Source organism: Lissotriton helveticus, chromosome 6, assembly GCF_964261635.1.
Source record: "Lissotriton helveticus chromosome 6, aLisHel1.1, whole genome shotgun sequence".
In the NCBI taxonomy this organism is placed as follows: domain Eukaryota; kingdom Metazoa; phylum Chordata; class Amphibia; order Caudata; family Salamandridae; genus Lissotriton; species Lissotriton helveticus.
In genome coordinates, this window is record NC_136067.1 from 1,679,046,114 (window position 1) to 1,679,073,799 (window position 27,686).

Consider the following 27,686-nt stretch of genomic DNA (forward strand, 5'->3'; position numbering starts at 1 on the left):
TGCATCTCTTTTGCAAATTCCTTTATCCCTCTAGCCTCTTTCTGCACCCCTGTTCCCTCTTTCTGCATCTTTCCTGTCTGTTTCTGCACTTCTCTTGCCTCTTTCTGCACCTCTGTTGCTTCTTTCAGCGATTCTCTTGCCTCTTTCTGCACTTCTCTTGCTTGTTTCTGCATCTCTTGCATCATTCTGCACCTCAAGTGCCTCTTTCTGCACTTCTCCTGCCTCTTTCTGCACCTCTGTTGCCTTTTTCTGCAATTCTCTTGCCTCTGTCTGCACCTTTCTTGCCTCTTTCAGCACCTCTGTTGCTTCTTTCTGCACTTCTCTTCCTTCTTTCTGCACCCCTCCTGCCTCTTTCTGTACCCGCTTGCCTCTTTCTGCACTTCTCCTACCTATTTCTGCACCCCTCTTGCCTATTTTTGCACCTCTGTTAGTTCTTTCTGCACTGCTCTTGCTTCTTTCTGCACCTCTTTTGCAAATGTCTGCATCCCTCAGGCCACTTTCTGCACCCCTCATCCCTATTTCTCCACCTCTCTTGCTTCTTTCTGTACTTCTCTAGCTCCTTTCTGCACTGCTCTTGCTTTTTTTTGCATCTCTCGTGCACATTTCTGTGTCCCTCTTACCTCTTTCTGCATCCCTGTTCCCTCTTTCTGTACCATTCTTGCCTGTTTGTGCTCCTCTCTTGCCTCTTTTGGCACCTCTGTTGCTTCCTTCTGCACTTCTCTTGCCTCTTTCTGTACCCCGCTTGCGTCTTTCAGCACCTCTGTTGCTTCTTTCTGCACTTTGCATGCCTTTTTCTGCAACTCTGGCTTAGAGGTAGTTTAAATCCCCCTGCCCTATTATGTACTAGGGCCTTACATGGGAGTTCATGCCAATCACAAGGGTACCCCAACCCATAGTGTACCATGGTGTATGTAGGTGTTTTCACTGTATCCTAAGTGTCTTTTAGCATAGCATGTCATTTGAGGTGTCATCACATGTCATGAATGATGTAATATGTGACGACATCAGCAATGCATTGCGGGGGCACGAGTTATAGCTAGCTCAACTAACTATAACGGCCGAATTTCTCTGGTTTCTTATGACTGAAATGTTCAACTAACTGTAACGCCCCTGAAAGCTGTGTTTTTTTCAGTGAATGTTTATGGGTTTTTTTAAAATGCTAATTTCTAACTATAATGTCCCTGAAACCTATGGTTTTTCAGTGAAAAAAAAAATATATATATATCCCTCTGCTCCAAAACACCAGCCGGTAGCACACGTGAGCGGGTGCACACAGAACGGGGGTGTGCCCGTTGTTATGTCCAAGCTCCTAAACATCCAAGGGTTTTAACCCATAAAGAAAGTAGCACTCTCAGGGGTTAGTTCCACCAGTAGTTTATTTCGGGAACAGTACAGCAACGACGCGTTTCGCCATAGGGCTTCTTCAAATTGTGCCACAATTTGAAGAAGCCCTATGGCGAAACGCATCGTTGCTGTACTGTTCCCGAAATAAACTACTGGTGGAACTAACCCCTGAGAGTGCTACTTTCTTTATGGGTTAAAACCCTTGGATGTTTAGGAGCTTGGATATATATATATATATATATATATATATATATATATATATATATATATATATATATATATATATATATATATATATACGAGGAGAATTCCTGCAGGAAAGACGAGCCGCTCTGGTTTTGACGTTTAAAGTATCACAGGTTTATTGCAGCAGACAAACGGCGCGTTTCGATCTCAACCGAGATCTTGGTCACATATATGTAGACATTAGTGTTTGTCACTGCCCAGACTCTTTCCATTGAAAAGCTTTTATTATTTGCTTATAATGTTTGTCCCTTTGGGTGCATTTGCACAAAGGTTAACAATCAACTTAGTCAGCTAAGCTTTGGCATACTAACTTTTATGTTTTGTTAAAATCTGTTCATGGAAAAAAAAACAAGTTAAGAGGCGGTAAAAACAAGAGATTTGCCATTTTATCCCCCGTAGAAAATCATGCTCACATGTACAGCCCGAAAGTCTGAACATAGTTACACCAAACTGAAGGCGATTTCTTTTGGTAGCGGGCCTCAAAAGCAGCCAGTTGTTGGAATGTTTACATACAGTCAGTGGTTGGTAATTGCATCAGTACTACTATAGTGAGATCATGGGGCAATATTGCAAAGATGAAGTATGACGCAGATATATCACACAGACACATTAGGAAACTATATCAGAGAAGGAAATGGGTGTACATTTTACAGCATTCATTTATGTTTTAAATTCAGGATTTTTTAAAATAATATTCTTTAGATGTTTTGGACTACAGCGAGAGTTGATGGGGTGAGCAATACATATACGCTGTTCTGTAGTTTTTGCTCCCTTGCCAACTTTCTTCCATGGGTATTGACAGTTTCAACAACATAGATCATTCTGCAGACTAAATAGAGTACTAAAATGCCTGCACTATGTAATGTGACAGAACAGAATATAATGAACTATATTATTATGCATTGCAACCCTTCAAATTACCTCCCTTCTGCATGCTGATGTTTATTATAGAGTCACTGATGTGTAGCACTTGTATAAACCGCTCCCCTGGGGAACTAATTGCAGTGATCAGTAAAATAATCTGCATCAATGTTATATTGCGAATAATGTGCTATTTTGAGGGTATTTGTGCATTTTCCAGCTAATCACAGAACAAACCAGCATCCAAATCTCTAGAGGAGTCGAAATTAAAGGGAAATGTGGGAATTACGATGCAGAGCTTCAGATCTCCTGGATTAGTGCGTTTTACACCTTAAAGCTGTTCTTCGTCAAGGTAATTTAATGGCCATGTTTAGCTATTTTGCACAGTTTTTGTAAGAAATGCAATATATGTCAATCAATATCGTTATTGTTTAGTTAATTAAAACCGTAACAATGTTACATATGTACATTCATTAATTGAATATGCTGCTTTTCAAATCGAACAGCATCATTTGTACATATTGTTTACAAGAAAGCACTGCCCATTTCTGTTTCTATTCTATAGTAACCGCTGCACCGCTTCCACTTTGGAAACTGCAATGTGACTATGCTAGTAAATTGTAGTGAAGAAGACCCCCTCACCTGAAAAAGACAGAAACATTTAACTCGATTGAATAATCCATATTTATAAAGCGCAAACATATCACTCCTTATGGTTTCAAGACGCTGGGGGCCGACGGGGAGATTAAGTGAGCTATTACCCAGAGTCACATGGTACGGAGCTGAGTTGCCACCAGTGCCGGGGATCGAACCATGAGCCCTGCCCTCCGGAGTCAGCCGCTCTGGCCTCTACATCACACCTCTACTCATGAACAATCTGTTCTGCTCCATTTCCATACTAAGATTCATTATAAAGGAAAGGGCTGATGTCCATTTACTCTCTATGCCCTACAGTAGCAAGTAAAGGCATCCAACAATCTAGACACGGCTTGCTTATTAGTAAGTAAAGATACCAACCGTATTTTACTGCCCGCAATGCTAATTGCACTCTATGAGTTTTAACTCATGCAAAGGTCACTGTAAGTATTCATGAATTGACTGTTATTATTTGCTATGGCTTCCTGCCATATTGCTACCTTCCTTTAAACCTGTGACCTGTGTTTCAAACTCTGAAATCATTTACGTCATAGGCAAAGCTAACGCCAAAGAGAACCATTTAGAGCCTGCCTGTATGTCCATCTTGTTATGGTAATGCTGTTGAAGGGAGACCTCATTGACAGTGTGGTACACAGTCACAGGTAGTAAGCCATTTCACAGAATTAGCTGTAACATGACATAAAATCCACAGCTGCGATCACCAAAATCTCCTGTATCATACGTTCCTCATGCCAATTATGCCCTAAAGAGCGCTGGCGTGAGCGAGTGCAGAGAGGTGAGTACCCCATGTTCAATCGGAAGCTTTCTTGAGTCCCAAAATCGTGGCACATGAACTTAAATATCATTACCTTTTTACTGTTGGGGAACTGTGTGATAAAACATCACAACACCAGCCACAGCATATGTAAATACATTGTCAGAGCATGGGTTCCTCGTAGCTGATAAAGTAACTGAAATTACTTCTCTCATAGAAGAAGCAGACTTGAAAGTGAAAAATTCTATCCAACTAACATAACCTCATTCAAAGACCTTTAACTATGGTCAGGAATACTATACTTGAGCTGGGGTGGAAATTACTTCACCCTTCTTATGAATTAATTAGTTACCTTCAAATGGAAACTCTTTCAGGTAGACTGATTTATGTATACCATGTCAAAACCACAAAATAAAACCACTCAAACCTATTATTCCACTGCACGAAAGTGTGATATTGGGTGGGAGTTGACCACATTTCTACCCATATACAACTTCCTGTTCCACATTTACATTAGGCCCACCTTTACTCAAAACAGTAGGCACGCATAGATTTATTTGTTAATGACATGCACATCCATCTCTAAATCACTAGCCCTTTAAAACTATTTATTACATTTCAGAATGCTTGACTGTACTAAGATTTGCATGGCCACAGGCCTCCTAAAATCCTTTGGGGCCAAAAATTAACCAATACATTTTTGGAATCCAAAAGCTCAATTTAAAGATAGTTGATCTTTGCCACTCCTGTGCTACTATTTCATCCTGTCTCATCGTTGACAACTATGAATATTTCTGTACATTGTTACACTGAAATTTTCCGCACAAATCTATGGAAGTCAAAAGAGACTGCACAAAATATAAATGCTTGGCAATACACCTTACAAATCCATCCTAAGGAATTTCCACTAGGTGTCATTTGAATTTAAGTCATTGAAGCATTCATGATGTTGGCGTGCAGATAAAATCAAGGACTTCTCACTTCCTAGGAAACAAACTTCAGTTTTTGCCAACAAAGTCCTAAGCATGGGTCCCCTTTGTGTCTGTCTCATTTTAGTGGAAAAACCTGTTTACTTCCCAAGGTTGTCGTCGATTTTCAGTTGAGTGTCTTTTTTCTAAGAACTCATTGTTTCACTTATTAAGAACCTGTCGAAACCTCATGTCATTGAGAGGAACTCTTAGGACCCTGTTCTCAAAACGCTTTCAGGTATTGCCCGACATTTTTTGGTCTTGAGGGGCACACACCTTAAGGGCTTCCATATGAAATTTCACACAACCAGTACTTTTGGTTTAAACTCACAAAGCTATTGTTGCAAAATTATCGAAGTATTTTCAAAGTGTCTCTATTCATTCCATTTGTCCTTCCTGAACACCTTCTCCTACAGTTTTATGTTTACAATGTTTGCATATTTGTATCTACAGGACGGTCATAACTCAACTAAGGGGCGCGAAGCATTTTGGAAAATGAACAAAGTACAATTTATATATGATTCATCCGAATCTATTCACTTCAAGGACGCAGTAAATCGTAAGTGTTTTTGTTTAAAACGCTGTAGTTCCCGAAAATATCAAATAACTTGTAAATATAACAACGATGCCAAAAATGGAGAACAAACAAAGCCAAAGGCTAGCAAATGGAGAAGAACAGACACAACCAATGACCAACACAACTATCCAAATTCTAAGAGCAGCAGATGACAAAGTGTAGAGGAATTACAGACAGTATTTATTCCTAATTTCCATTTGGAGAAAGCTACGGCGGTAGGGGCTACAGCCAACGGAGTACTGTTGTATGTGTACGCAAGAAGGCACGCAAGAAAACGCCTTTAATTAGATGCATTCTCAGAGTGGAAATCGCCTAATTAGATAAGTAGCATCAGACGAGAGCGCGGCATCCAAATGGTCACATTCTAGCCGCAATTGCGCAGCCATTTTCTTCAGTTCACTGATGACATGCAATTACCAGATGTTCGTCTAGAGCTGCATGGAAAACAACTCGGCCCCCGTCTGCGGAGAGGCGTTTTCTCCCCTTTCAATGCTCTAGGGGGGCAGTTGGTCAGGCAGGATGGGGGAAGGGAATGGCATGTCTGCAGGTCAAAGTTCTCTAATGATGTGGGGGAGGTTTGGGTGAAATACTCCCCGTTATGACGTAGAGCTGGTTGGTACTGTTTACCCCCCAATGTGTGGCACCTAAATACCACTGTCAGAGTATCGCCAGACATAATTAGCATGCACTAAATATCGTTAACGAAAGTATCGCCCCCGTGAGAGATAATAATAGAACATCTACGCCAAATTGGACATTTTTGTAAACAAATAATAATTATGATGCAATATTTATGCTACATGATATTTCTGTATACAATATTCTAACATACTACAATCAGTTCCAACTCGAAAGATTTAACGTGTACTTCTATACCTTTGTATGCATCTTACTGAGTATGAAGATTTTGAATGACTCTGTTTGGAAAGGTGTGGGAGAAATACATACAGAATTTTAAGCTTTTCCAGGGAGATAAGCTATCGTTTTACATTCGATCTGCTATCTGTAGCAAACCATAAACTTCAGCACGCGGAATTAAACAATAGCAACGGCAGGGTTTGCTTTCGATTAATTAAATGTTGATTGTATTATTTCTTGAATGGTTATACTCATTAACAATAATGTTAAACCATTTTTGGCCGCACTCATTAAGGATGGAAAAGTTTACGATTTTATAAATAAACATATATAGGATCTCCCCAGGCATGTCTCTGCGTTTGAAGGCCTGCGACAAACAATAGTTATTACATGTTTTCACCAGTTCCTTAATCCATGTAAATTTTGACTTTTACCACTATTATCATGCATAGTGCTATCAAAGATTTGCAAAGCTTGGTTGTACATTTCTTTCATTATTTGCTTTATACATTTATTTTTGTTGCATTGTTTCAATCTTTAATATTATAATTATTAATGCTTTTGTGATGGGGATGCAGTTTTGAGAGCCAAACCGATGTTTCTTGGCTTCTTGAAGTGAGAGTGACTTTTCAAACGTACATTAACTCCTAAATCTCTTCTAATAATGAATTATGGACTTTCTTATCTTTCATTTAATCCCATTAATTTCATTATCATACTTATTTATAAATATTTGATGTATTAACACAAATCAAACACAAGGAGATGATGGACGTAGTGCTGAAACCAGTAGCGACAGGCACGATTCGCGGATGGTGGGGCGAGGGCGGGCGTGCAGGTGAGGAGGGGGGGGGTCGGGCGGGTGGGTGGGGGGGTTAAGGGTAAAAAAAATAAAAGAGACCTTTACATTGCTGCGTCAGTCCTGTGTCTCTGCTCTCCGAGGCACAGGAAGCACAGAGAAGGTTCCCCTGACCAATCACAACAGTGCAATGCAGCATTATGATTGGTAATCACCCAGGCTCCCCTGACCAATCACAACACTGCAAGGCATTCTGGTTCGATGCTCAACCAGTGATGGGGGCCTGAGCTTGTTCTCCAAGCAGGCTGTCGTGCAGCCTGCATGGAGAACGGGGAAAGTGTGCATGACTGGTTTGGGCAGCCAGAGAGGGCCGACCAAATAGTTATTGCGCACTTAGGAGTGGTCAAACCCCTCCCCCACTGCCTTGCTCTGAGAGCAGAGCAGCCCCGCCCACCATCTCCTCTGCAAAGCAACAGGAAACATAAAATGGCAATTGGTGACGCTACGCTGCCATATCAGAGGAGCCGACCCTGGCTGAAACAGCAGACACTCACCCCCAGTCACAGATCTGGGTTGAAGCCATCATCGTTCTTTAGCTCACTTCACCACCTCAGTTCAGACCCACCTAGATGCAAATCAGTCTTAACCCTGTTTCGTCCTGGGAACAGTCCAGACCAAACTGCAAGTCAGGTCTTCCCTGGACCAGTAACAAGCATCCTCGAACTGGTTTCAGGGTAACACCCCTCATAAATAAGGCTAGCTTGAATCCAGTGGCAAAGTGAGCAAGGGACCCACATCTGGGCTTACCCTGCCAACTTATGTCGAACAAAGCAAGCATAAGGAGATGATGGATGGAGTGCTGAAACTTTTCAGACACTCACTTCCAGTCACAGATCTGGGTTGAATCCATCATCATTCTTTAGTTCACTTTGCCACCCCAGTTCAGACCCAGCCATATTCAAATCAGTCTTGGCCCTGTTCCTCATGGGAACAGTCTAGCTCGAACTGCCAAGCGAGGTCTTCCCTGCACCGGAAACAAGCATCTTGGGAACAGTTTTCCAAGAATCAGTGATCTCAATCCTGCTTCATGTGAAATCTCTGTCAGGAGTAACAAATATCAACATATTGCACATTCAACATTTGATGAGAAATTAGCTTCCTGTGCCTAAGTGGAACAGGCACAGGGCGTCTCGTATGAAATGCTGCTATTTAAATCACACTGACCAGGCCAACCTTCTTTAGCAAGTAGCTACCACCATTAACAAAAGTGGGACACCCAGTGAACTCTTTCATGCCAGAATATAGTTTCAAGCTGAGATCAACACATCCTTTAAAGTAGCACATGCCTATTTCTCTGGATGACTACAGCTTTAGTCTCCAGAACAATACCAGTATGTTAGCACCACACATACAGTGTATTGCCAATACTGACAAAGCCAATAGGTTTTGATTGTTGTGTAATGAATGTACACAGACACACAATGTCCATACACACACTGATTCAGATCAGAAATATTCTGAAAATATAACAACCCACTTGTAGACATATATGCTCACTCAGACAAGCACATACATTGACATCCATGCCTAAACAGGCCAACACAAAGACACTGACATGCACAGATTACTAGCCATACAGATATCCATACATGCGGCCCTTCTGGCTACTTGACCCACAGATCACCAGGCAAGCGCATAGGCCACCAGGCAGGCATTTACCTATGCACACATACTAACAGGCATAGGAGAACCCATGCATACAGACTAACACACAAAGGTTCATAGGCACAGAACGGACATACAGACTTACACATGTGCAGTCATACACCTCCCAAACAGGCTTAAATCGATGGACGGATGGACATCCAGAGGGTCAGAGAGAAAGATGAATGAAGGCTTGATATAAAGTGAATGTCTCATTACTTAGGCCCTCATTTAAAGTTGAACCTATAAAGGTCAGGAATACCCCACATCTGGTAAATATAATTACAGCAGGGTGAGGTGTTTACTGGGTGCAGCAAATACCTCCTATCCCAGGTGTACAGCCTTTAAATGAGGCATATATTGCACCATCAGCATTTAACACCACAAATTCCAGATCTTGTGCCTTTTTTTTTTAAATGTATTTATTTTTAAACTTTTTATTAAAGAATAAAATGACAAAATACAGAAACAATAACAAAAACACAAACAAGGCATTACTTTACAATACAGTGTCGCATCGTGCGGGGGGGCGGGAGGTGCACTACAAAGCGAGTTTAGGAACACATCATATGAGTGGGGGGGGGGCAGAGAGACAGAAAGCAATCAAGATGTCTAAATCGTCGTAGGGGAAACATTGGGCTGGGGAAATATCGGTTCCGTATCCAAGTCCAGGAGGGGAGGAGCACATATCTCACCACGATAAACATTCCATTGAGACCATATCTTCCCCCATTTGCGAGGCGTACCTCGAGAAACATATACTGTTTTTTCTCTGAACATGCACCAATCCAAATTTTGTTTCCATAGCAGAACTGTCGGCGGTCTCTGGGCACCCTATAGTTGTGCGATATGTCGTTTGCCAATCATATTACCTAAGGTCACCCATGGAAGCTGCGCCACACTATAATCATTCGGCTCCCAAACGTTCAGCAAACATCTCCTCGCCTCGGGCATCGACCGCACACCCGTGACCTCATTCATAACTTTATGCACATGCGACCAATATCGCATCACAACAGGACACTCCCAAATGATGTGGAGAAACGTTCCCACGGAACCACAGCCACGCCTGCACAGGCCATCCTCAGAAAATCCCATGCGTACAAGACGGGGGCCGGTCACATATATCCTACGGAGAATTTTAAGCTGGACAAACCGGAGGGGCGCCGGGATCGCCACTTCCCGAGGGGAGGAGATCGCAGCCTGCCAATCTTTGTCATCAAGTTCCAGCCCGTCACTAGTCCACGCCTCACGAAGGCGACACAATAGGTCAGTTCTAGAGTTGATCAACTTTTTATAAATGAGCGAGATCGTACTGTCAGGGACGTACCCATCTAATATCCTATCCTCAAGCGGGGATGCCTCCGGTATATCCGTGCCCAAGGGAAAGACAGACAGGACCGCGTGTCGAATTTGCGCATACTGGAAGAATTCTCTATCATTCAACTCATATTCAGTTTTCAGCTCATCAAACGTCTTGACCCTGCCCTTAATCCAAACGTCATTCACCTTGCTGATACCGATGACGTCTCACTTGTCAAACCCCTTCGACCGCCAAAGGGAACCAAGTTTGTCCGATGCGTACAACGGGGTCGCACGAGTCAACCGGTCCGCCCAGCCCAACGCCACCGTAGCACGATGCCAAACCTGGACTGCCGTCCTGGTAGGGCCTGTGAGAGTCCCACCAGGCGATTTTGCATAAAGAGCTCTATCGTAGTTCCCACCCGGCAGCAGCCACTTATCCATCTCAAAAGCCGGATTCGGCGAGGGCCCGTAGGTACAATGATTAATAGCCCCTAACTGCGAGGCCCAGTAATAGCGGCGGATATCAGGGAGCGCGATGCCACCGTCGTACCACGGGAGCGTCATCTTAGCGATAGCAATACGAGAGCGGCCTCCCCACAACAGTTGTCTCTGCAAACTTTCAATCTCTCGGAAATAACTAGCAGGTACAGCGTCGAGTGTGTTGTGCAGCGCATAAAGGAACCGGGGTAGCGACATCATCTTAAACAGCGCCGCCCTTCCCAGGGGAGAGAGAGGGAGCCTACCCCAAGCAAGGACATCAGCGCGGAGGCGCCGGAGGGGGGGCAACAAATTACGTTCATAACGACGCCCCGGGTCTAGGGTAACAAAGATTCCCAGGTATTTAAATCCCTCCCGCACTACCACAATAGGACAGCCACGAGGCAAAAGAGGAGCGTCTCCCGAAAGAACATAAACACAAGACTTCGACCAATTAATGACAAGGCCAGAATTCTTACGGAAGGAGGTCAACACGTCAAAAAGGACAATTAGCGATTTTCGCGGCGACGTGAGGTATGACAGGATATCGTCCGCATATAAAGATACGCGGTCCTCAAACTCCGGAGTCCATCTAATGCCCTTCAATGACGGCTCCCACCTCAGCCAAGCCGCAAGCGGCTCCAAGGCGAGGGCAAACAAAAGAGGAGATAAAGGACAGCCCTGGCGCGTACCTCTTCCCAGCGCAAAGGAAGCAGAGACTCGACCATTCACGACGACTTGAGCCAAGGGGTCAGTGTAAAGCAGCTTCACCCAGTTAATGAAATCCGGACCAAAACCAAATTTAGCAAGGACTGCCCATAGGTATGGCCACTCTATCGTATCAAACGCCATAGTGGCGTCCAGGGACGCCAAGATGGCCGGTTCCCGCAACGTTCCCGCCCGCGCGAGGACGCCATGCAGTCGCCGGAGGTTAAGCGCGGTATTGCGGTGCGGTATAAAGCCGGATTGGTCCGGATGAACCAGGTTGCCTATAACAGTAACCAAGCGATTGGCAAGCAATTTGGCCAGGATCTTCGGTTCAGCGTTAATCAGCGATATCGGCCTATAGGAGGCGCAGGGGTCGCGGGGCTTGCCTTCTTTAGGAATCACTACGATAGAGGCTAGTCTCTGATCAGGAGGGAGGGTACCCATCTCTAGCGATTCCAGGAACATCGATCGTAAATACGGGGCTATCGTGTCCGGACGGAGTTTGTAGAGCTCAATAGGAAGCCCATTAGGACCCGCGGCCTTCCCGGAGCGAACCGAACGAATGGCGGTCGAAACCTCCTCCACCGTGGGCAGCGCATCGAGGAGTTCCCTCTCAGGAGCAGACAAACAGGGCAGCGCGATGTCACGCAAAAGCAAGTGGGAGTCGTGCTCAGATCTATCAGACACAGGGGAATATATTCCCCGGAAATATTCAGCAAAACATTTAACTATTTCAACAGGATCAGTAAGAAGCACTTCATTCACATCCACAATCGCAGGGACCACCCGACTCGCACTCTCCCTCTTATCCAGCCAGGCAAGCAACTTCCCAGCTTTATCACCAACATCGTACAGGCGTCCCTGCTGTTCCCTGCTCATGACCTTCGCAGCATCTGTGACCAAGGCTCTATATTCAAATTGCTTGAGACCCAACAGATGTAGTCCGTCCGGGGTGACCCCGGATTCCAGTTCCCCCTCCAGGGCAGTAATTTCACCCTCGATACGGACAACGTCAGCTCGGTTACTACTCTTAATGTTACTAATCAGAGAGAGGGCCTGGCCTCGAATAACAGTTTTATATGCTTCCCACAACGAAACCGAGGAGGAGACGGAGCCAACGTTGTCAGCAAAGTAGTGGTTAAGTGTCTTAATCAGTTCAATTCTAACCTTGGGATCACGGAGGTACCAGGAGTTAATCAGGGCCACGCGACCTTCCGTCCCCAGCTGCGCATCCACAACCAACCACACCGGGGAGTGATCCAATATACCTCTAGCGAGATGTCGTACCTCCCGTATAGCGGAGGTCTGGGAGGAGGGTATCAGCACGTAATCCAGTCTCGCGAGACTGCCGTGCGCCCCAGAGTGAAAGGTATACTGTGATGTCCCCGGGTGAAGCAAGCGCCAACAATCGGTGAGCCCGAGAGTATCAAGGAAGTCACCCAACCAGGACTGAGCTTTGGAAAGTTCCCGGGGAGGATAACGATCACACATCCCCGAAACTACGGAATTAAAGTCCCCGCCCACCACAAGCAGACCATCCGGGACTCCCAGGAGCACCCCTCCCAGATCAGCATAAGTAGTAGTCTGGAGGCCTGGCGGTATGTAGACAGAGACCATAGTTATGACCTTCCCCTCCCAGTGCCCAACAATGACGGCGTACCGTCCCCTATCATCAAGGATGATCTCGTCGACAGCAAGAGGGAGGGAGTTACGGACCAATATGCCCACCCCCCTGGATCCAGAAGTGAAACCCGAGTGCGCCAGGAGACGATAACCACGCCTATTCAACGCGTGGCACGTATTGCCAAGCAAGTGCGTCTCCTGGAGCAGAGCAACATCAGGGGATAGACGTCGCAGCAACTGCAACACCACACCCCGTTTAATCCTATCCCCCAACCTGTTAACGTTCCAACACAACAATCGAAGTCCCCTACCCCCATCCCAATAGTGAACCCCGCCCCCACTCCACACCCAGTGCAACAAAGTACAACAGAAGCTCGTCATCACTTTGCCTTGTAAAGAACTAAGAAACATGAACACCAACCCCCCAACCCACCAAAAACCCCCATACAACACACCCCCCTCCCCGCACTCCTGCGTGAGACTAAAAAGCCACCCCAACTTGCAGTGTGCCTGTCGCCCTAGTACCCAACTAATCTACGAAAAGAACCCCAGAGGAGGAAAGGGTACCCACCCCCCACCCACCCCCAAAAGCGACCAGGTGTCAGCAGCAACAATCATAGCATCAAACCAAAGTGAAAAGTCAATTCGATGGACAAGGGGCCGGCCACGATCTCTATTCCTGTTCCGCCGGGCCGCCCTCGGCACCTCCGGAAGATCCAAAGTTCTCTGAGTGATCCCGCCCCATAGGCAGCGAGTCGAGCCAGTCACTTACGGCCCCAGGATGGTCGAAGAAAAATGTCCGTTCGTTGTAGACCACACACAGTCTGGCCGGAAAGAGCATAGCATACTTCATTTCTCTGTCTCTCAGCCTCTTTTTCACCCCTTGGAAACCAAGTCTCTGCTTCTGGACCTGCTGGGTAAAGTCCGGGTAAAAACTGACCGTAGTATTCTCAAAAGCAGTCGGGCCAGACTGGCGTGACGCCTGTAGAAATGCATCCCTGTCCCGAAAGTTGAAAATCCTAGCGATGATAGGACGCGGAGTGGCACCCGATTTCGGCGCGCCTCCAGGGATCCTGTGCGCACGTTCCACAGCAAAGAACTTGCTAAGGCCCTTAGGTGCGAGATGATTCAATACAAGGTCCTCCACCAGTAGGTCCACCGAAGAGGGCCCGGATGTTTCCGGGACACCGACCAGACGGATGTTATTCCGCCGGGCACGGCTCTCGAAATCCTCCAGGCGTCTCGAGAAATAATCCTGGGCGGATCGTAGGTTACCGACCTCGGCCTGCAAGTCAGAGACATCGGTCGTGAGACTAGATGTCTTAAGATCAAGGGACTTAACCCTCTCGTTGGTCTTCGCAAGGTCTGCCCTGATCAGATTAACATCTATAGCGACCGTGTCTAACTTATGGGACAGGGCCTCATATTGGTGCCCCAACGTCGTCTTCATTGCAGAAATGGCGCCCATAACGTCCCGCAGCGACAGGTCCTCACCAGTCGAGGAGTCATCTGTAGCAGTAGTTGGAGATTTAGTCGGTCCTCCCGGCGAGCCCTTGGCGAGGGTATATCTATCCATGACGTTCGTCTGCACGGAACTCCCTCGGACACCCGGCTTGGTCTTGCGCTTCTCACCCTCAGGCTTGGTGGCCATTTTAGATCTGGAGCCCCGGAGGGAAGCCTGGTACCGGGTGAAAATGGCTACAACCAAGTCTCCAGCATCAATGAGAAGGGTGAGATAAGCACCTCTCGCCAGGCAGAGAACCAAAGTAGGCCAAAGTCACACTTCCAAGAAGTAGTAGAGTGGAAGACGATCGGGACAGGGCACGCAGGCTGAATCAAGGAGGTCCCCGGACAAGAAACGAAACCGAAAGTAGACAACCGGGCTGACAGGACTCGGGGGGTCCGTTGTTGTTCAATTACTGTCCAGCTGGCAAAGAAACAGAGCCCGGGGCAATGCCATGGAGCAGGCCTGAAAAAGTCAGAGATCCATATCGCCGGCTCCCAAAGTCCAAATCAAATTCTGGAAACTGATAAGTGATCAGCAGGGCTGTGCCAGTAACAACCCGTCGTCCAAATCAGGATAGAAGTCAGTCAGGATAGACGGTGGAGGTGGCGAGGGTCCGGGGAGCCCTGTGCTCACGCGACCATCTTGGTTACGCGCGAAGCTCCTCCCCCGATCTTGTGCCTTTTTGTGTATTTTCACCCTCTACATTTTGGCAGGAATGAATTCAGAAAAAAGAAACAAGGCTAATCAGGGAGAATTTAAAACTCACATTGGTTTTAGATATGGGATGGGAGTGTACACCAAATCACTGTATGGCACTGCACAATAAACAAGTCCTATCCTCATCGCTAAACACCAGTGTTTGAAATAGGGTTACCGGTTGACTGGGGTGTGAGCCCCAGACAAGTAGCAACCACAATTCTAGTCAGAGTAAGGCACAAACAAACTCCAAATTAATTTCTGCTCAACCCCTTGGTAGCGTAACACAGAGCAGTCAGGCTTAACTTAGAGGCAATGTGAAAGTGTTTGTGCAACACATCAAACAGTAGAACAGTGAAAACACCAGCCAAAAAAAGTTCCACACCAGGTTAGAAACATAGAAATTAATTTAATACAGAAAACAAGATCACCATGGCAAAAATCCAATCAGAAATGGAGTAATGAATTTTTAAAGAATAAAGTGAAAAACAGCACCTAAAAGCATTGACCGTTAACTGGGGATATCTGGTCGTCGGTGAATGGCTCAAAAGTTCAGGCCGACCGCATTGGAGTGCAGGTTGAATACAGTTCCAGTCCCACTTACACCTGAAAAGCTTGTGCTATGCCACCACACAAAGGGCTTACCAACCTTGTATTGTTGCTGCAGCCAGTTTAGAGGCAGGGGACGCAGGAAATTCCATGCACTTCAAAGACCTTTCCAACAGCTCCTCCCACCTTCTAGAATAAGGGTACAAGGGTGTAAAAATAGGACCTTCAGACCAACTCTTTAGTTCACTACTAGACCTGTGGAAGGACTCTTAATGAGGACTGGCTGCTGCTGTGGACTGCTATGCACTCTGCCAGACTGCTGCTGTACCTAGAAGGACTGCTTGCAGCCTGTATCCTGCCTGGAACCCTCACAGACCAGCCTTGCTGTTGAGCCCTGCATCTCCAACTGCACCCAGGACTAATAGAAGAAAGTCCAGGGGCTGGATTGCTGGCCTCCTGTTCAGAGCCACAGGGACGTAAAAGCACCCCACCATCTTGAACCAGCACTTGGACCAATCCTGATTGACTCCTCAATCCTCAATAGGTGTCCCACCAGTCCTAGACCCTTGGTGGTGGTGTTAAAGGTGCCCAGATAGTCAATTTGCAAAACTAAGTACTTGGACTAAATTTGGCCAAAAAGTGCTCTGAGAACCAGGAGGTGTGGCGCCGCGGCCAGGGCGACTGACGCTGGAATCTGGGGATCACGGTTCGATCCCCGGCTCCGGCGGCAGGTTAGCCCAGCACCATGTGACTCTGGGCAATAGCTTGCTTAATCTTCCCGACGGCCCCCAGCGCCTAGAGACCCTAACGGGTGATTGTGCGCTTTACAAATGTGGATTATTATTATTATAAAAGGCGATCATGACCAACCTGCTGATCTATCTGCCAGAGGTGCATTGCCAGTCGGATTGACTTCACAGCTTCTGCCGCTACATTCTTCTCTGCAGCAAATCCATTTCAGCGGTCTTTCGCAAAAGGGGGATCTGACCATGTGGAACTGTCTTCGGCCGCAGCCTTATGCTTTGTCCACTGGAGTTTTTCGACTTCCATTTCAGCGACTAAGTTTGAATGTAGAAATCTTCACCACGACTTCGACCCAAGACCATCTGATGAAGAAGCTCCCTTTTTGGAAACCTCCTGCAGCCTTGCACTGCTGAAATTTACCTTCTTGGACATTTTTTTCACGAATATTTTTAAGATTGAATGTAAGCATTGCCCAGGCCCAATCCACTTCATGTATCTGAACCGTGCTTCATTGTGGTCGCCCATACGTTTAGACTGTTACCCAGTCTTGCGCAACTAGATAGCCTCGGTTGGATCTTGTAGGTGGTAGATTTCACCTAAAACTTTGAAAACTTATAACTCTGATTCTACTGATTGGATTTTTGTCATTTTGGAGTCAAATAGTTTATTTAAATGTACCCTATTTTTGTAAATTGGTTTGAACTCTTTTTGTGTTGTGTATTCACTTTATTGCTGTTTTGCATAAATACTTTAATCATTGACTGCTTTTTGTGCCAAGCTACACAGGGTTAAACACAGGTTCATTTAGTGACTTTTTTGTGGTTCACCCTGCAATGGATTGTGGCTGTTGCTTGACCAGAGCTCACACCCCATTCAATCAGCAACTCAAGATCTCACAATGCTCTGCTGGATGTTTCCTGTGTGCACTGGGACTCTGCTAACCAGACCCTAGTGCATGTTCTCAGACCCCTAAACCATTTTAATATGGTATATACTGCTAATTGGCATATGTAACTTACCTGTAAGTCCCTAGTATGTGGTATAAACTGTATCCATGGCCTAGTAATATCACTAGGAGACCTTAGCACACATTGTGCCACCACTAAAGTGACAGTGCAAAACATCACTGCAGGCCTACTACTGGCCTGCCAGTGCAGTTTTAAGAAATCAATGACAACCTGTTTAACAGGCATAAACTCTCCTTTTAAATATTAGTATGTCAACCCCAAGTAGTCCTTAAAGTCCAATAAGACAGGGTATATCGTCTTTAAAAAAGCAGAATATGTAAAGGTTTAATGTGAAACATTTGAAAACAAGGTAGAGAGTAAGGACTACAAGACAGCTGTCTGTGTTCCAAGTAATATATTAATAAACAAAAGTAGACGGCCAGGAACTAAAGTTAGTCTGACGTATGTGGAGTGATGGTACCTCTCAGGTTTGTTGGTAAAACCCTCACACACCAACCTGGTTGGTGTCATGCTTCATCATCGGGTCCCAGCCAGGCAGCCGAATGCCACCTGGCTGTGCTTCAACACCTGATTACAACGGAGCTGGTTCTTTTGAGGTGATGTGATATGTGACTAAGTGTGTGAATTAACAATTAAAAATACCTCCAGAATACTGCACGTTACTTTATTCCTGGAGTTCTGGGGTATAATTAAAAACAACAGAGAGTAGATGATATCAGCAAGCTCTATGTGTAACTGTGTATATCATCAGATGGTCGACATGTTTCAGCCCAATAGGAAAGGCTTTCTTCAGGACCTCTCAAAAATGGTGCAAATAAGTGAAAATATGTGAGTGATAAAAATATATCACGTGAATTGCATTTTTTACACTTGCACTAAGGAGTGTGTATCATGCCTCCAGGACTGACCGCTTGGTAGTCCTCTGTAAAACATACGTCAGACAAACTTCAGTTCCTGGCCGTCTACTTTTGTTTATTAATGTGAAACATGTCATGGCAGTGCCAAAAAGCTATTGTCACTGTAGCAGGGTTAGCAGCTCCATAGGATAGCCGTGGTATATTATAATAAAGTAAAATTAATTTATTTCCATGTAGGAAATGACTACAAACTTCATTCGTAGACTTCTAAAAATATTTATTACAAACCTAATTCACTGGTAAAGTCGGATCTGTACTGAAGATTTTACAAAATGTACTTTTAGAAAGTTGCTTTATACCTGCCTAAAGACCCTAAAAGCCCATTTTGTGTGACTTCCAGCTGTCATCCGGGAGTTCAATAGCACCTTAATGAGATGTGGCAATAAAGATAAGGGATCAAGGCTGATATGCCTGCACCGGTACTGAAATACCACAAATATCAATTACAGAAGAAGGTGCTAGTGACCAGGAACACAATCCCTATACATTCCTAAAGGGGAAAGGTGAAAGGACCCCTATTCCCTCAAGAACACTCACAAAAAAAATTGTCCTGCACCCTTCAAATATTCAACATCTTATTGTACAGCAGTCCTATTATATTCAATTCAACGATAATTAAGCATTTTCCCAAGAAAAATTGAAAGGAGGCTCTTAAGTTGAGATCAATTCTTAATTCTATTTTCTGTTTAAACAAAAAATATATTATGTAATTGGATGTGTTTTTCTCCTTGTGTGTATGGATGTGTGAGTGGTGTATGGGTGTATAAGTGGGTGTGTGAGTAGTTTTGGAGGTGAGTGGCTTGCTGTGTAAGTGGCCATATTTGTGAGTCTGTGGGTTTTTCAGTGGCTGTAAGGGTGAGTTGAGTGGCAGTTTGATTGGCTCAATGGGTGGATAAGTGGGTGTGTAGTGACTGTATGTGTGAGTGAAGGCATGCATGAGTGAATGTATGGGTGAGAGAGTGGTTTTCTGAGTAGGTCTGTTGATGTGTGAGTGGTTGTGTCAGTGGTTGTTTGGGTAATTGAATGGCAGTGGGAGTGGTTCCATGGCTGGGTAAGTTGTGTGTAGTGATTGTATGGGTGAGTGAGTAAGTGTCTGAATGGCTGTATGAGTGAGTGAGTGACTTGGTGTGTAAGTGACTGTATTAGTGAGTGAGTGGCTGTTTGAGTAATTGTTTGGTTCAGTGAGTTGGCGTGTGAGTGGCTGTATTGGAGAGTGAGTGTTTGTGTGAATGGCTGTATGGGTGAGTGAGTGGATATGCGAGTGCTTGTATGAATGTGTGAATGGGTATGCAAGTTAATGTGTGGGTATGTAATTGACGTTGCGAGAGCTTGTATGGGAGAGTAAGAGGCTGTGTTGAGAAGCAGTATGGGTGAATGAGTGGGGGTGTGTGACTGTGTAGGTGAATAAGTGGGTGTGTGAGTATTCACTAGTATCCAGCCTTTTTGAAAACATTTTTAATAAACTAAAAGGGAGGGGGCTCTAAAAATTAATGGGATGAAGGTCACGCCCCCCACCCGGACTGAACTTGCCCCCCGGGACCCCAGCCAAGCCTCTTTTTTTCAAATTTAAAAATAAATCAATAAATAATGGGAGGGGGACCATGTGGCCCTCCTTCAGGTCTGATTTATGCCCCGGGACCCCACCCCCTGGACCTTGCCTCAATTATGGGGACAGATCAGTCAATCACTCGTTCAAGCAATATTCAGGGTTCCATATTTTTTTAGCAGATGGGTCCTTTATATTTAAGCGTATGAGCAGTTCAACAGCTATGCAGAAGTGGAGATACTGGGTTCATGCGGGACCAGAAGGTACCCACTCTTAAATGATGTTTATCCATACAGTACAGTCTCTAAGTCTAGTTCCCCCGAAGCAGTGTCACCCACCCCTTCCACCATGGTCAAATTCACTCTGTCTCCCATCTCCTCCCTGGGTTCCTCCTCTTTGTGTCCAGCATGCTGCACCAGAATTTGCGACCCCTTACCGCCCACCCCAAGAAATTATTACTACACTTAGTGAGAGCCGGCGGGACAGGACTAGCCCAATGTATGGCTATACGGCATCTCGACAGTAGCAGGCCCAGTAGGGAACATTTATATTTCATCTTTCCCTACTCCCTGGGAAGAGGTAACAGCCCCAGAAGGCAGTGGCGCATTAAGAGTTGCATAGCTACCCTTGTCACCATGCTTAACTCTTTGAGCACATTACTCCAAAATGTGTGTAGTTGCATTCGTTTCCATGCAACATGACAAAAATCTGCAAGTGTTACCCCGCTGTAGCGCATCTCGCTGATCTTGTTGGGTACGCCCTATGGAAGTGACATGGTGTCAGGTATGCTTTATAAAGGAAATATTATTGCACCAGCTTAAAGCGGGCATTACTAGTCACTTTGCGCACTTGTGCAAGAGCTCTATTCCATTCTCTCTCGGAAAGAGGAGACTCTAGTTCTCCATCCCAGGCTGCAATCTTCAGGGCAACATCCATCCATCTATCGAATTTTAGGGCTATGTTTAACTGAGATATAATGCCCTTACAGAGATCGGGTCCAATATTACCTGTAGGATCTGGGACTACTCCAGTTCCCTAGAGAAAGTGGTCCAGATTTCAAAGGCTGTATGCAATATGCTAAAATATTGCAAAAACTGTCTGTTATCTACCCCATAGTGCATCTGCACATCCTACATGGTCATAAAGTTGCAGTTCAGAAACAAATCTCCCCCATTCCACAGCCCCCCTCTATCCAACCTATGACATCCATGCAATCACGGATATGCAAGAAAGGGCTCAATCACACAATCAGGAGTAGGGGAGACTAACTTTCTTGATGGCCCTTTCACATGCTTGTGCCACTTGAGTAAAACTGAATGGAGTTTCCGGTTTGAGCCTATTACCACTCATCAGTAATTAGAGGAGCTCATAAGTCCCAGTGGATCCAGAAAGCAATCTCTTTTCCCAGTTAGGGCCATCATCACACCACATCACTACATACTGTAAGAGGCCAGCTATAGACCGGGAATTCCAAGAGCACCCACTCAGAGGTCCAATTTAAGGATCTCTAGCCGAACTCTGCACCTCTTGGACGCCCATATCAGGTTTACTAGTGACTCACCTATCTAGCTAAACATCTCAGATGGCAGGAAACAAAATTAATTTTGTATCAGATAGAGGAAGTGGGGTAGGAAGACCATTTTACTCAAAGCTACACTGCCCATAGGGGCAATGTGCTCCAGAACTGGATAGAGATCCCGAGTCCCTCCAGTAGCCTGTCTTAATTTAACTCGTATTGGAGAAGTTGTTCATGAGTGATCTGCAGACCAAGATACCGAATGCTTTGAATCTCCCATGGCAAACCCACTGCTGGTAGGTCTGCTTTATCCCTATCCACCAGGGTTGCCAGGGGATAGATAACCATCTTGTAGTGGTTGATGCAGAGTCCCGACACCCTGCCAAAATGCCCCAGCTGCTGCTTTAGAAGAGGTACGGATCATTTATGGTCCTTCATAGATATCAAAATGTTGTCCGCATAGATGGACACAGCTTGATTATTGTCCCCCTCTGGAGCGCCCCAGTCCCGCAGCTGGTTCCTGAGATATATTGTCAGTGGCTCCATTAGCAGCACAATCAGGAGAGGCAACAATGGGCAGCCCTGTCACATGCCCCTTTAGATGCAATAGGCCTCATACACCTCTGTACCTAATCACACTCTTGCAGTGGGTGATTTATACAATAGCTGTACCCATGACAAGAACTTGGCCCCATTCCCATACTACGCAGGACTTTTCAAAGGTATGACCAGGACAGGGTTTTGAACATCTTCTCTATATCCAAGTCCATCATAGCTGCTCCAAAGTTAGAAGCCCGGGTTTCATGCATCACGTGTGACAGTCGCCACAAATTCATGTGGGTGCCCCTCTCCGGTTTGAAGCTGCACTGATCCTACCATACTAAGTGTATAATAACCTGACCCAGCTGGAGTGCTAAGACCATAGTGAGCAGTTTAACGTCCACGCTCAACATGTAAAGAGGTCTGTATGATCCCGGTTCCACAGCGTCCTTGACCAGCTTTGGAAGTATAACTATAACCACTTCCCGCATAAGCATCGGGAGTTCATTGAGCTCATGTGCTTCCATAACAGGCTCCAGAAGGGCTGGAAGTAGAGTGGCAGAGTGAGCCTGTTACTACTCAACCCGGGAGTCCATCAGGACCTGGACATTCCCCTCTTGCATGGCACAAAGAGCTTCCCCCAGCTCCTCCAAGGTTATGGCCTCCCCAAATCCCTCAGCCCTCAGCCTGGTCTGCTGTCAACTGGGAAGCAGTCACCTGATTCAGAAAACCCTCCACCCCAGAAGTCTCCTCTGGTGCCAGAGCAGTGTAGAACCCCTCAAGATGATCACGAAGTAGTCGGGTAATAGCCATCTGACCCATAACCTTCAAACCATATGGTCCGCAAAGGGAAAGAATTATTAATGGTGAGCGTTCCCTCTTTAGTAACCAAGTCAGTATTCATCCCGCTGTATCGCCTTCTCTATGGAGGCATTGCCTGTAATCTTTCAAGATGAGACAGTCCAGCCTATCCAGTTTAGTAGCTACCATCATATTTGCCTCTGTCAGTGATGCCTCTCCAGCTCTCGCCTGCCTCTGACATTGCAATCCCACAAGTTGTTCTTCCTTTTCTCCCAGCTATTGTTCTAGAATCCTCTTGATGCCATATGTCTTACCAAGACTCACACCCCTGATAACTACCTTCCATGCCCTCCATTAGGCACAGCATGAGTTTGCGATGTGCCAATTCATGTTGAAAAAACCCTAGAGTGTATCCTGCATTTCAATAGCATATTCCGGATCCCCCAGTGCCTCCAGTTTAAACCTCCACAGGGATACAGGGCCGATGACTCTTCATCCTGCATTCCATTATTAGGGTAGCATGGTCAGAGAGAAACAGTACCTGGTAGGCCACCTTTATGATCTAGAGGAACACCTCATTGGGAAGGAGGAAACGATCCAATCTACTAAGGGTTCCATGAGCAGAGGAATGGAATAACAAGAGTACTCTAGTGCCGCAGGATAAAACTCAAGCCACATATCAACAAATTGAAGACTATTCATGACTTCACTTACCCCCACATTCATCAAAGTCCCGTTTTGCGAGTCCTTAATAGAGATTTTTAAGGAATCGCTATTAAAGACTCGCAAAACGGGATGCTTGTAGAAATCGCAATATTTTTTGCGATTTCTACTGCTTCCTTATTTGCAATTCGGTAATTGCTAATCGCAAATAAGGAATGGTTTTTCCATCATTCCTATGGGCCTAAAGGCCCATAGGAATGAATGGGGAGTCATTCCTTATTTGCGATTAGCAATTAGCGAATCGCAAATGAGGAAGCGCTTTCAAGGGTGCCAGGGTGTCCAAAGGACACCCTGTAGCACCTCTGAAATGGTAAGGTACACTGGTGTTGCGCACACACATGTCCAAAGGACATGTGTGTGTGTAACATACAATTTAGAAAAATGCTCTGAAGTGCATTTTTCTAAGTTTTCGCTATTTACCACGTAGTTTGACTTCGCGGTAAATAGCGGCCCCAGATTGCGAATTCACAATTTTAAAATGGTTCATGAATTGCATTTAAGGAATCTCAAATTGAGATTCCTTAAATGTAATTTTTCGCAATTTAGCGATTTCTAAAATTGCGATTTTTGCATTTGGGATGATGAATCCCAAATGCAAAAATAGCGCTTGCAAAGGGCCAGATTCTCAGAATCTGGCCCTTTGCGAGCCGATTTCGGCTTGATGAATCTGGCTGACAGCTCTGACCACATGCAAGATTCCATGCCCATTCTGGACAGGTGGCAGTCCAATTGCCAGACCAGATCACAATTAAAATCTCCCGCCCAAATAATTGGTAATTCGGCATAAAGGAGTAACTCTGCTTCCAGAATTCTCCATCATCAGTGTTAGGAGCATAAGCATACATATCTCTTGGCTGTCTAATATACTATGCAGCAGTATATACTGTCTTTCCACCTCTGCTAACTGCCCTCTCAACTAGAATAGAAACCCCAGAGCCATCCATATAGACACTTCACAGACATAGGAGGAATAGGTGGAGGAGTACAACTGCCTTTGCCACTTTTTATGAAGTTTCTGGGCTTCAGTCTCCAGGAGATGTGTCTCCTGGAGGAATGCAATATGTACACTGTCTAGGATAGGTGTAGGTTCTATATCATTTTACAAAACAATTTAGTCCCCTTACGTTCCATGATAACATCCGTACTGAATCAGCCATTCCGAGTCAATACTAGTTACACTCACTGCCCACATCTGTCTGCGTACCGGCCCTCCACACAATGTAATGTACAATTGTGCCACAAAGAATAGAACCTGAATCTCAACTCCCAAACATTGCTTTTTCACCCACCAAGGGTAAACACCTAAAAACTCAACTAGTTCCTGCCCATACATTGCGACTACCACCATCCAACTCAATATTTGAAATAAATGTTTTAGTGCATTGATTAAAACACGAACAAGCAAGATGGATAGACTAAAATTCCTATGTAAGCTGAATGTGCAAGGGTCCCACTACTTCCACTTACAATTACATTCTCACCACTAATGCAAAAAACTAAAAAGATAAGCATAAAGACCACAACAGTCAAAAGAAGAATGAGCACAAGATTATCAGAAACTTTGGGAACAAAACTAAAAAAGGGGGGAGTGTGATCTGGCAGTCTAGATCCATGCCCCATCTGAGTAGCCGCCCCCCTTAATCTTCCTCATTTCTGCCAGTTTTGTGTGATGTAAGTCCAATGTCACAGCAAAATAAGAACTTCAACATGTCGGGCATTCATCCTTACATTGTTAGGGTTCGTGCCACCAAAAGTTACAATGTGCCTCCTTCAGTGTCCACTCCCATTCATGGATGCCCCTTATCTCTTACCATGGGATAGTGGTGCAGGCCCCCACTCACATGCCTCAAGTACCACAGCTCTGCACATCACAGAACACTTCAGTATCCAGTGTTGAACTACCAGGCTTATCCAGCATCTCTAAGTTGGTACCGGAGGAAGCTGCCATTGTGGCTGTCTTGAGCAGTGCCCTGGCTTCTGCTTTCTCCTGTTACTGTGATTCCAAAGTGATGGTGCTTTCTGGCCTCACCACCACTCTTGCACCCAAGCATGCACATCATCTGCACTTGTCTCTTTTCCGTGGTGGAGCCCCCAACTCCGCCTGTCTCTGAGATCCATCCTGTCTCCTCACCAAAGTTGTAACCTGCATACGATCACCACTCCGGATCTCCAGCCAATCCCATTTTCCTCTGGTGTCATAAAGAAATTGGTTCGACCATCCAGGATCACTTTCAACTTGGCGGGATACAACAACCTATACTGTAATCCCATGATAGACAGTTTTTTCTTGACACCTCGAAAAGATTGTCGCTGTAACTGGACGGCTCTGGTGTAATCTGGAAAGATGCATATGGTATTGTTATCAAACTTTGAGTCTCCCTGTTTTTGAACCACTTGTAGGATGTTGTCTCGATAGCTATGTTTCAGGAACATAACCATAACTGTCCTGGGGGGTGAAGTTCAGGTTGTGGTGGCAGGGCCAACGACCTGTGTGCCCTCTCCACTGCAACGAAGTTGGATAGCTGTGCAGCCAGGAACATTGACTTAATCCAGTCCTCCAGGAAGGCCTCTTGTTTATGCTTCTCAAAGTCCTCTGGGAACCCCACAAAAAAGAGATTACACCCAAGGGATCGACCTTCAGCATCTTCCAACCTAGCCTTCATTCTAGTAGAGAGAGATTCAAGTGCATTCACCATTTTCTTTAGTTCAGAAACTTATTCTCTCAGCCCAATAATCTGGTTCTCCATTTCCACCGATCTTTCAGCCGCTTTCCGCGGGTCAGGTCTTAATAAAGTCACATTGATCACTATAGCCTCAATTTTTGCCTGCACCGTCAAACCAGAAGGCTTAATGTCCGCCAAAATCTGAGCTTCAGATGGTTCAGCTGCACCCTGAGGCACATCTCTCTCTGTCGATTGTGGACCATTACTTGTGATCTGAGCAGTATATAAGTCCATTTGTGTTTGCTACATGGTCGTCACTGTCTCATCCTTTCCCATGATGCGGTAAAGTGTATATTCATGTCTCAAATGCCTCAGCAGCCAGATCTTTACCACAATCAGGCATCGCTGTCCTAGTTCTCAATTTATAATCATACTGGTCACAAAGATTAGCCACCCACTGTGCCCTCTGTTTATGTCCACTAAGCTTCCTGTGTCGGGAAACAGTGTTTACAACGCTATCATTACATCGCGTTACACTTACAATGACCGCATTGTTAGAACGCGATACCTTTACATCGCAAGTCATTAGATTGACTTACTGTAGGGGGCGCTCTAACCTACGGAATAGTATAATTTACTATTCCAACACCTTACCTACTGTTACGCGTGCTGGAGTTGGAACAGTAAGTAATACTATTCCTAAGTCCAGCGCGCCCCCTACAGCAAGTCGATCTAATGACTTGCGATGTAAAGGTAGCGCATTCTAACAATGTTTTAATAGAACGCGAAGTAAAAGCTTGCATTGTAACATGCTATATTCCCTGTGTCACCAAACTCTCAGTAGCTCTGGGGCAATAGCTTTAATGCACACACTGAGTGTCCCAGTACTAGTATACAAGGAAGCAACAAGTTTCAGTGGTCGTCGCAGAGGAGGTATTCCCAAATATAACAGCTGCAGCTATTTTTTAGGACCTCCAATGGCAGTCAGTACTCAGTACCAACAATCCTATAGGAAGCAAGGTGCTCACATGTTGCGAAAGTGTGTAAGCCCCTCTAGAATTGAGCCATCCCCTTATTGCATTGTAGGCAACACTCCAGTGGCACCAAGTACAGCAGAGGGGCCCTGCACACTAGAATGGTGCAATTGTGTCAGGGACTCAGTTACTGTGTTAGGTGGGAAAGGCCAACATCCAGAGCAGCAGGGCCAGAGAATCTCTGCCTCAGGCTCCAGGCTTGCTGTACATTGTACACCCCAAAATCAAGGAGACTAGTCTGGCACTATCAGCAGCACTCCACAATTATCGCTTCACTCAGTGGTATCTCCAGGAGCAATGTGTCACGAAGCTGCACCGCAGAATTCATGGGCTTCAGACAAGGGCCAAGTTTCTCCACCCTATGTTCACCGGTTAACCAGCCACTGCACAAGAGTAGCAGCCTCAAAGTAGCAACAGAGCTCAGAGTGACCTCACACCCCCTCTGGCCCACAAAGGGGGGTGGAGGGAGCGCACATTTCACTTCCAGTAGACAGTGCGGAAGTAGGTGTCCCTACTCCCCAAATAACAGCTTTGGGCTCACAGTCTCTCTACGGCCAACATTGACGATATTGTCTCTTAAGTGCATCCTCTTGCTGTACGA

General features: G+C 45.5%; 1 protein-coding gene across 1 annotated transcript in view; it reads left to right on the forward strand.

Moving 5' to 3' along the window:
* The window catches only part of LAMP5 (lysosomal associated membrane protein family member 5), a 115,306-nt gene that overhangs the window by 51,426 nt on the left and 36,194 nt on the right, over positions 1-27,686 (forward strand). Inside the window, exons 3-4 of the mRNA XM_078647083.1 lie at positions 2,672-2,803; positions 5,284-5,389. Of these exons, the coding sequence (XP_078503209.1) occupies positions 2,672-2,803; positions 5,284-5,389 (238 nt within the window). The remainder of the gene's footprint in view (positions 1-2,671; positions 2,804-5,283; positions 5,390-27,686) is intronic.